Source organism: Perna viridis, chromosome 3 (assembly GCF_037379345.1).
Source record: "Perna viridis isolate PV_CMFRI_1.1 ecotype Kerala chromosome 3, ASM3737934v1, whole genome shotgun sequence".
Taxonomy (NCBI): domain Eukaryota; kingdom Metazoa; phylum Mollusca; class Bivalvia; order Mytilida; family Mytilidae; genus Perna; species Perna viridis.
In genome coordinates this window covers 33,776,130-33,786,967 of record NC_142447.1, presented here as the reverse complement: position 1 = coordinate 33,786,967, position 10,838 = coordinate 33,776,130, and the positions used below count along the sequence as shown (strand labels likewise).

The following is a 10,838-nucleotide window of genomic DNA, read 5'->3' as shown; positions in this document are numbered from 1 at the left end:
TTTTCATTGATAAATATTTAGATACAATATTTCAAGGTTTATAATGGTGAAGACAGTATTTTTAGTGGGAATTATAAAGTGAAAACAGTTTATTTTTTTTTAAAATGAACTCTTTAGACGATTTATTTCAACAAATTATCCATACAGAGCAGCAAGCACAACAAAGGAGAAATTTTCTAAATGAAAGTAAGTGCTTTGATGCCCCTTCTGCAAGACTGCCAAGAGCAATGAAGGGAACCATGATTCTAGCGGAAATCAATTTTGAGAATTCTTTTTGACGAAAGAGGAAAGGAAAACTATGACGCATTGAACAAATAAGTTTTCATGGTGCCGATAGATACACTGTAACGATCCACAAGTTCATGATGACGACCATAATGGCATAAAACTTCTGCAGGGATGACTTCAATCATGGCGTAACATAAACCTGTTCCAGAAGCCTAATTGTAAGAAGTCTAGCATGATATAAAAAGTCTGTGTAGTTACGACAAGCTCTGGCATAATGTACAAGTTGTGATATGAAAACTCAATACACAGGTGCTGAAGGGGTGTTGCCACAGATGATAGGAAAGGCAAGTGTATGATACTAAAACAAAGTTAACTGTACAAATGTATTCCCCACGACCAAAGGATGAAGCTACATGTTTGTATGTATGTAGTCAAAACTAGAGGCTCAAAAGAGCCTGAATCGCTCACCTAGCTCATAATCAACATTCTAGGTTTGTAAAAGTGGCTATATTTTTTCTTGAATAAAACTTACTAACACTTATACCTAAGAACAATTATATCAGTTTTCATGAAATTCTGTCCAGTAGATTCTGAGAAGAAAGTATTTTTAAAAGTAATATCATTAAAAATAACAAAAAGATGTCAAAGAAGGGCAATAACTCCAACAGGACTTAGGTCTCACTAACCACTTCTAATGTTTCCATTACTTTACATGTTAAAAAAGTAATTTTCAAAGTCTCATTGTGAATTCCCAGGACAAATGACATCTTAAAGTTGCATAGCGTTGCAAAGCTTGGAAAATAAGGTTTCCAATATCATTATGCTAATGGTACCATGATTGTAGAAATTCTTCACAAAATTTACTTGAATAAATAATACTGAAAATCCACATTTTTACCTGTTCTGCTAACTGACAGCATGGAGGCCAATTACTCACACATGTAAACAATATTTATACACTTTTGTAGTTAATTACATATATGATTTTAAAGTACACATTCTCAGCTTTATTTTGACTACTTTTAATCATAATACACACAAATAATGCACTTACAATACATATGTCTAGGTTCAGTGTGGCCATTTGACCTCAGAAGTGGTTAGTGAGACCTTAAAAACATTTTATGAGTTTTTATGTTTTTCTTTTTTTACACTTTATAAAAGCTTGTTGTATTGTGAGTCTAATAAGACCAAAACTATCAAAATCAGACATAGGACTACAAAGAAATGGTCATTTTTATATCATGCCCCTCAGTGATATTTCCCCTAAATTACTAAAATATTACAATTTTAACTAACTTGTCACACCTAATTGATACCTATGATAATTCAAGAAGTCGTAATAGTAAATATCATTTATCATTATGAAAAAAGAACAGATTTCAACAATTTATATCATACCTATTTCATTACTGTGTGATTCTAAGTCTGTGCTGTGTGAGTATTTGAGTATTTTGAATATCCCAAGCAGTGGCGTTGTGTATTTCATGGATGACGTCAAGTTATGAGTCACTGTTACTGACAAAAATCTTGTTGCTATGTTGTTTTTTAAAATCCCTTGCACAATGCACCTCTTAAAATATAGCCAGATTACCAATATCACTATACTGATTTTATGGGAAAATGGAAATAATGACCAGGAAAGGCAATTTTCCTCAAATTATGCATTTCCCTGAAATATGCCATAATTTAATTTATGGTCTCACTAACCACTTCTAACGTTTCCATTACTTTACATGTTAAAAAAGTAATTTTCAAAGTCTCACTGTGAATTCCCAGGACAAATGACATCTTAAAGTTGCATACTGTTGCGAAGCTTGGAAAGTAAGGCTTCCAAAATCATTATGCTAATGGTACGATGATAGTAGAAATTCTTCACAAAATTTACTTGAATAAATAATACTGAAAATCCACATTTTTACCTGTTCTGCTAACTGACAGCATGGAGGCCAATTACTCACACATGTAAACAATATTCATACACTTTTGTAGTTAATTACATATATGATTTTAAAGTACACATTCTTAGCTTTATTTTGACTACTTTTAATCATAATACATGCAAATAATGCACTTACAATGCATATGTCTAGGTTCAGTGTGTTTTTGGTACTACATAGGGGGGTGGTCATTTGACCTGGAAGTGGTTAGTGAGACCTTAACTAATTTACACAATTTACCCCATGCTAAACACTTTCATCTACATGTATGTCAGAATTTGGCTAAACCTAACGGTTTTGGAGACATATGCACAAAACTTCTGTCTGACCCCTATGGTCTATTTTTTAGTAATTGCAGCCAGGTTTTTCGAAAGATCAGATTTCCCCAATCAGTTCTATGCAGAACACCCTAAGGAACTTTCATACCAAGTTTGGATCTAATTGGTTAAGTAGTTTTAGAAGAGATGAATTTTGAAAAAAAAATTGTTCTGTGACAATCAATCCCATTTAAGATCATTCACCAAGGTTTGAAGGAATGAAGGCACTACCCAGGTGACAAGCTTGAAATATTAATTTTTTACTAAACCCATTCCAAAAAGAGTGGTCCCACTTGACCAGTTTTTGTGAAAAATCAATCGCATCCAAGTTTTCATTGTTACTAACTAAAATTTGAAGAAAATTGGTAAAATAATGAAGGTACTGTACGATCTTGGTGACAAGAAGATGTGACAGATAGCGGGGTGGACAGATGGACAGACAGGTACATGTAAAAAGCATTATACCCCAACAATTTTTCGTGGAGTATAAATATATCCTTTTACCTGGTAATTGTTATAGTTATAAGTCATTTAAGGAATGATTGTAATATTTTTTGTGTCTATGGACCTCATTCAATTGGTGCACACTGAAAAAACACTCATGTACCAGGTAGTAAGCATTATTTTCAAGTATGCACCACATGCACTGAGGTTTTTTTCAAATAGGCAGAAAAAATTGTTTTGGTTCTTCCATATTGTTTAATTGTTTATTCAAAATTGAACAAGTAAATCAGTAAACAACATTTTATGATGTCATTGTAAGATTTATAAGGTGATAGCCAAAAAATATCAGCCAATCAGAAGAGATCTAACATCCAAAATTTGATAATATAAAAACAAAACAAATTTGTAAGTCAGTGAGTATCAAAATTACATTTAATTACAGTAAAATTAAATGTGCAGACTTTCAAAGAAAAGATAAAGGAGACAGAAAAAGAATGTGTATGCCTGACAGGTCAATTAGCTATAAAGGTAAAATTATGAACAAGCAATGGAGATAATGTTGTTTTTTTCCCTTTTGTCATAAAAAGAAACAAAGTTTGGGTCATCTTTTAATTGTGTGATACAAAATTACAGAACCCTGTCCAAGAGTTCCAGTATATAGAATTACTTAAGTATGGCTTGCCTAAAAACCATGCAGGGGGTGACATCATATCTTAAAAAATCAATGAAACTGTATAAATATATTTGTTAGGTCCTAAAAACAACTCTTCCTATGTTCATGTCCTTGGATCTACTACTTTTCGTGAAATATTTTTTGATTAGTTATAGTAAAAAAAAATCTGGCAGGAAGTTTTCCTGTACTTTTTCTGTAGTAGAAAACAACCAAAATCTAAGAGTTAATATCTCCAGTGAGCAACTTTCATTTGCACTTCTAATTTTTGAATACAGTTTTTATGAGGCCTAATGAAGAATTTCAAATATATATATATTTGGGTTTTTCTATATATCTTGAAATATTTTTTGACTGGTAACTCAGTGGTTATAGTGTAAAAATTTTGACAGGAAATTTTCCTGTTCTTTTTCTGTAGTAGAACATAACCAAATTTTATGTTTTAATATCTCCAGTGGACTACTTTTATTAGCACTTATATTTCCTAATACAGTTTCTATGGGGCCTACAGAAGAATTTGCATTACAAATATTAGGGATTAAGAAATGCATGAATCATAATTCTCTGCCTAGTTTTAAAGCAGAGCTGTACTTAAGAAGTGAACACTATCAGCACTGTGGATTTTTATAATTGTAGGCTTGCAATGTGAAACAAAAATACATCTTTACATTTGTATATTGTTTTGGAAACATTTTTTTCATCACATGGAATGATAGAAAAAAAAATTGTCGCAAAATTCTTGGCTCCCAATGGATGGATTGATTTCAAATTTGGTGTGTGGCTTTATGTAGATGGGGCATATGTTGTAAGATATTTTGATGCTGTTTGTTATAAACTTGCTGTTTGAATGGGAGGCCTAGTACAACACATGCAACTTAGTATTGTTCCTATGCAAAGTTCAATCATTTCTTGCCAAATGTGGAGGTGTTCTCTCTTTTTCCAACGCAGTCGGTGTATTTACGCTTTTTACCCTTTGACCTGAAGGACAATCTTCTATGGAAACGCAAGTCACCTGATAGCAATTCTGTTTCCTGATTGGCCAAATACTGATAACTTAGTGATGTTCAAAAACGGTATAGAAAATTTTAAATTGCGTGCCATGTGTTATTTTCTTGAAAGAAATGTAGAAACTTTGAAGTAAAATTTTACTGCATTGGCCATCCTTTTTTTAAAGATAGTACCTGTTTTTATTCAGACATATTAGCCACATGCTTCAACAAACTAAATATATTGTCAAAAACTGTCTTGATACAATAAGCTTTCATACTTGGAATATTAAGTTGTCAAGACATGTAACCAATATTTTCTTCAAAGAAAATAAATGTAATGAAATAAAGTTTTTTTTTCATAAATTTGGTAGAATGTACACATTTTGGCTTGTACAGAAAGAGATATACCGTGAGTGAACACCATCATAGTGGTGTACCACTTTTAGAGTGGTTTTAAATAAAAAAAATTCTGTGAGATACTTTTTTTTATTCTTTGTATTGTGAGTGATAAGCCCTACCACTTTAAGTGCAAAAAAAAGTCAAAGTGTCTTCAAAGGCTAAAAAGATATTTATTGCCACTTTTAAAGTGATATGCCACCATGTCAGTGATCCATCACGGTACGCATGGTATGTCCCTATACTGTATGTCACACATGGATGAACAGTACAGAATGTGGTTTTGTTGTCAAATTGAACACACCTTTTACTAAATATAAAGCAACATCTATGTTAATTTAACCAAGTTAATTTTTGTATCCCAGTTCGATATGATCTGTATATTAGATAGTGATTAAAGATTTGAATGAAACTGACAATTTAAATTGTATCTGTAAAGTGTTAAATTAAATACTAAGCTCATTTGGCTTGTTCCCATTTCGCCTTAGCTGTCAAATTCGGTACAATAAAATTATCCCCATTTCGCCTTAGTAAAATTTGGAGTGAACTAAGGTGACATGGGAACTTGTGTAAACATGTGATTTTAAGTGCAAGTTGTGTTTTTATAGTATTTAAACCTAATATACACATATATATGTAAATCTTTGTATTGCTTGTTGATATTTTTTGTCAATTTATTTATTTTTATTTTGTGATGTGTTTAAGTGGTTTTTGTCTTGATATTTTTCATTTTCTGTTTTAAATCACCTTTTTTATGGATACTATTAAAGAACAAAATTCAAAATAAATATGATATGACTGACAACTTTGATAGCAACTTAACTCAGAGAAGCACATCCAAATATTTATAAGCATAAAACAATGAAGAGGCAAATTAAAATGTTCATATGAAACATACAACAAAGAATGAGCAAAATCGTAATAAAAGCATGATTCCTGCAGAACAAAATTAAAAACAACAGCAGAAAACAGTATCAGGCTGAGGTCAGCGGGCACAATTGTGAAGGTTCATAGACCATATATAACAATCAGTGAAGCTTCGAGATGGTGGGGCTGCATCTCCAAAGTCCAAGTCTTTTAAATCTCCAAAGTGATTTTGTCTTTATGTATAAGTTAATTCTCAATTATATGTGTACATGTTTAATCAGTACTTGATAGTAACTATTATCATATACATATACAGTCATTAGATTTGTTCTTAAAAAAAGTCATATCTCATTTTCGAACTTTTTTTTTTTTAATAGTCCCTAAATTGTATGTGTACTAAAATATGAAACAAATTTATATATATTATCAGTATTTTTTTAAATGAATTTTTATTAAGACCAATCATAACTTGAAAAAGTATTCAGATATTTTAAATTAGTGGCTTAAAAAAGAAAAAAAAGCCTATAAAAATTGATTTTATAATTCTTTTGCCTTAATCATTCTAACAACACCACATTTGTTTAGTGTTTTGTTTTTACAACATAAAAATATAAAAATTCCCATTTCGCCTTAGTACTTTTTTATCTATTTTTAACTGTTATTCACAGCTAAGGCGAAATGGGAACACACCGCTCATTTCAGTTATTTAGATAGGGCATGGTCCATTTCATTTTCTGGGCTTTCATGTGGAAAATTTGTTTCCAAAAGAAAAACTTTTGTTTTCACTCAAAATGCTGGCCAGGCCAAATTATATTTTATAAAAGCATCCCCAGAAAATTAAATGATATATGCTTTAAGATGTATTTAATAGACTTCAACCTGTCATTCCAGGTGCAGAAACTCACTGAGGATGAGCTGTCTTACACACTACTACAACATAAACAGGAGAGTTTGTGTGAACAACTTCACATATTAAATGATGAGTATAAAGATTTACAAAATAAAACAGTAAGAAATTATCTGTAAAGCATTATAAATTTTCAGTATCATAATTTAAGATTTCTAGAATATATGACTTTCCATAACCCCTTCACTGTCATCCTCAGTTTGTAATAAAGAAATACTGGTACTAAAACATTGTTTATTAAACAAACGAAGGGGGAAAATTTAATCTCATAAAATTGTCAGTATCTCATTCAATCTGTTATGAAAGAAATGGTTGTAACCTAATTGTTATGTTGTAAGATTTACTGTTAACAACGATACAAATTGATTTGCAGACTGACAATGAATATCTCTTTTGAATGTTAGATCTATAGGTCAAAGTTCAAGTTTATTACAAAAGATGGGTATGAAGAGCCAGGGCCCTGCTGTTGTTCTAAGTTTTTTTATGTAAAGCATTGGAACAAAAAAATTGTTTTTAAGGATTTGAACAGTTATTGATAATACTAGTATTTTTTTGTATTGCTTTTTCAGAACTCTCTGATGAAAAAGAAAGAAAAGGATACAGGAATATTTTGTGCTGAAGTTGATGAGTTTGTTGAAAATTACAGCCTTGTAAGTGATGGACAAGCTGCTAGAGAAAAAGAGGCAAAACAAGAAATCTTAAATCTGAGAGAGCAATATGAACAACTGAAAGCAGGTTTAATACAGTGAATTAATTAACTGAATGTTCACATACTAATAAATCCATGTACTACTTGAATTTTCTTTGAAAAACAAACCTTCTTGATCTTAACATGTACTAGCACAGAGAAATGATGCACTTTGAAAGTACTTTTTTGAGGCAACAAATTCTCATGGTTTAGGAAAAAATGTCAGTTTGTGGATTCTTGTATAAGTTGATTTTGACAACTCCATTATACAAATCGATGGGAAATTTCCATTTCATTAGGAATCAAATATCATGGTTTTCTGAACCCACAAAAACCACAAAATTGGTACCCCATTTATGATTTTAATAGAGCTCTTCAAGCAGAAGGAGAAAGGTTGTTTTGTTTTTTTCTTTATTTCTCATTTTATACCCCACCACACAAAGTGGTGAGGTATTATGTAATACTTTCATGTCCATCCGTCCCCTAACAGTTTCCAGATGGTAACTTGAGAACAGATCAATGATTTTTTTTTATACCTTTGCACAGTTGTTAAGGACCATAAAATACAGTTTAATTTCAATTTTCAGCAAAATCCCATATGTAGTCTTGAACATTTTTCCATTCCCCTTTTTCACTATTATTTGGGGGTATCACTGAATATTCCATAAATTCAAAATAAAGCTTGAAATAAGTGATTTACCCAATATATGAGAAGATCTGACTGCCATGTTTGTATAATTGTATACCTGGTCAGTATAATTAACACAATTCTCAAAGTTAATACATTACCAAAGGAATGCTGGTGACCATATTTGCTTACAACCCACTGATTGGTTTCAATAAAGAAGACATTTAAAGAAAAGTTGATAATGACAGACAACAAAAATGGAGTTAAATTAGTAGGGGTACCTATTTTGTTTCCATATCTTCTTCTAAACCACTTTACAGGATTTTTGTTACACTATCAATATTGCAATTATGCAATCTTTAATGCTCAGATTGATTATTGTGTTTCAAGTATCAAAACAGTTGCCTTGACTTGAATATATGGTTGGTATAACCTTTTTGTGTCATTGATTCAGATATATTTTTTGTTTGTTTGTTTCTTTTTACAGAGCAACAAAATTATAACCAGAAGAAAGATACTGCAGACAATCTTGTGAAGAAACTGCAACGGATAAGTAATGAGAAAGAAAAACTTGAAGAACATCTAAATGGTAAAATAAAGATGGCAATTTTTACTCATAAATTATACATATGATGCACATAGTATGTTATAGAAAGTTTTGCATATTTCTGTTAGCCAAAACAACATAGCAGTGCATTATCAACAAAGTTAAACTTTATTTGAGTATAAATAACTCCATCCTACATAGACAAAGCCTAAAATCATATTAAACTGTCATCAAAATATCCCATACATGGTATGAAAATAAGCAGTTTTTGAATGAAAAATAGTCACGTCACGGTCCATTCATTGGGAAGATGTTTGAACATGTAATTCATCCCAGTGTGATAAAAGTAGTTCAGCCTAAGCACATGATGTAACACTTATATAGATTGTACCGAATATTTGTATCACATAGGCTGTATCCAATAGCAAAAGTCTATTTTACATGTTTAGACAACATAAACGGTAAATTTTATGGTAGATAAATTGAGGAAAACCGAGAACTGTTAAATTTTCACATTACCCCAGTCTCTTATACACCATGTTTGTCTTATTTTTAGCAATTTCAATGCCTAAACATGACTTCTGTTCCTCAGATAGCATTTCAGGTTTGACCCACCTTGTGTATGAAAGACATTTCATTTACCTGACCTGGATAAAAAAAAAACTAAGAGAGCATGAATTGCAATAAGCAAAATTATATTTTTGTAAAAGCAACCATGTATTGTCTTGGATAAAAGGTCCTAATACCTAAGGAAAACTCATACCAATTTTCATTAAATTCTGTCCAGTAGTTTCACAGAAGAACATTTTTTAAAGTGTTAACATTAAAAATAGCAAAAAAAAGATGTTAAAGAAGGGCAATAACTCCAACATGGCTTAACAGATTTACATGAAAATTTTACCGTAAATCTCATAATGCTGAACATTATACCCTTGTCAGAATATGACTAAACCTATTAATTTTGGAGATATATATGTGAAAAAACTTCTGTCTGACCCCTATGTTCTGCTTGAAGTAATAGTGGCCATGTTTTTGGAAAAAAATAACATTAAAAATAGCAAAAAAAATGTTGAAAAAGGGCAATAACTCCAGCATGGCAGAACAAATTTACACAAAAATTTGACCACTGATAGATCCTTTTATGCTGAACACTTTTCCACTGTCAGATTTTTGCTAAATCTAACAGTATTGGAGATTTATGCGAAAAACTTCTGTCTGGCACCTTTGTTCTATATTAGTAACGGCAGCCATGCTTTTTGTTGTTGTTTTTTGGGGTTTTTTTTCAAAGGATCAAAATTCCCTTCTTTAGTTCTATACAAAATACCATAAGGAACATTCATGTCAAAGTTGGTTTACATTGGCCAAGTTTTTTAGAGGAGAAGAGTTTTGAAAAATTGTTTACCACAATGGCAATGGAGACCATGTGAGCTAAAAATCCATTGTGAGCACCATCCAATCTTTTATTATGTAAAATGAGGTTTATCCTGACCTGATAGAAAAGCAACTAAAAATTGACCAAAACTAAATTGTTATTCATTGTAATTACTGAACATTATAGATAATAGAATATATATTTTCATTAACTGGATTTAAAAAATCATGCATGCTAGGTTTACTTTATTATTATTACAGAGCTGAAGCTAAAATATGAAGAAGAAAAGAAAAGTACTACAGAAAAAGAAAAAGCCTTGAATTCTCCATCAAAAATGCCAGAGTTTGTAAAGTAAGTCTGGTATGATCTGTCATTTTATTGGAATTACTCATTTAAGGTACCCATAGTTCAAGTATCTATAATTAGCAGGTTATCTATCATTTACATAGGAAAAAAAGACAATAGATTGAACTCTCTTAATTTCAATAGGCTTCAACAACAGTTAGAGATGCTTAAACGTGAAAACTTGGAGGAGAAATGTACTGAGCTGCAAAAAGAAATGAGATATCTTCAACAATTGTGTTGGCAGAAACAGGTGAAAGAAAGACAACTCCAGCAAGACCTCAAAAGAACGGAGCAACAGGTGTTAATGCTATTTATGGTGTATAAGAGTAATCAAGGGAACCAAGATTCTAGTGGAAGTCAAAAAAATGTAGTCCAGGGACAAAGCCCATACATGGAAACAGACAAACACAACAAAGAACATAAAGTAACCAAATTGATACATACAAAGTAACAAAAGTAAATGAGCAACTCGTACTCCACTAAAAACTGGGAGCATGGAC

General features: G+C 31.3%; 1 protein-coding gene across 3 annotated transcripts in view; it reads left to right on the top strand.

Moving 5' to 3' along the window:
* Positions 1-16: 16 nt before the first annotated feature.
* The window catches only part of LOC148621957 (coiled-coil domain-containing protein 172-like), a 14,002-nt gene continuing 3,180 nt past the window's right edge, over positions 17-10,838 (top strand). The window contains exons 1-7 of one of the 3 annotated variants that reach the window (XM_088571379.1): positions 17-186; positions 3,372-3,457; positions 6,743-6,859; positions 7,328-7,493; positions 8,562-8,663; positions 10,254-10,344; positions 10,483-10,636. In XM_088571379.1, the coding sequence (XP_088427505.1) occupies positions 105-186; positions 3,372-3,457; positions 6,743-6,859; positions 7,328-7,493; positions 8,562-8,663; positions 10,254-10,344; positions 10,483-10,636 (798 nt within the window). In that variant the 5' untranslated portion in view covers positions 17-104. The remainder of the gene's footprint in view (positions 187-3,371; positions 3,458-6,742; positions 6,860-7,327; positions 7,494-8,561; positions 8,664-10,253; positions 10,345-10,482; positions 10,637-10,838) is intronic. The other 2 variants (XM_088571378.1, XM_088571380.1) reach the window with 2 other exon arrangements.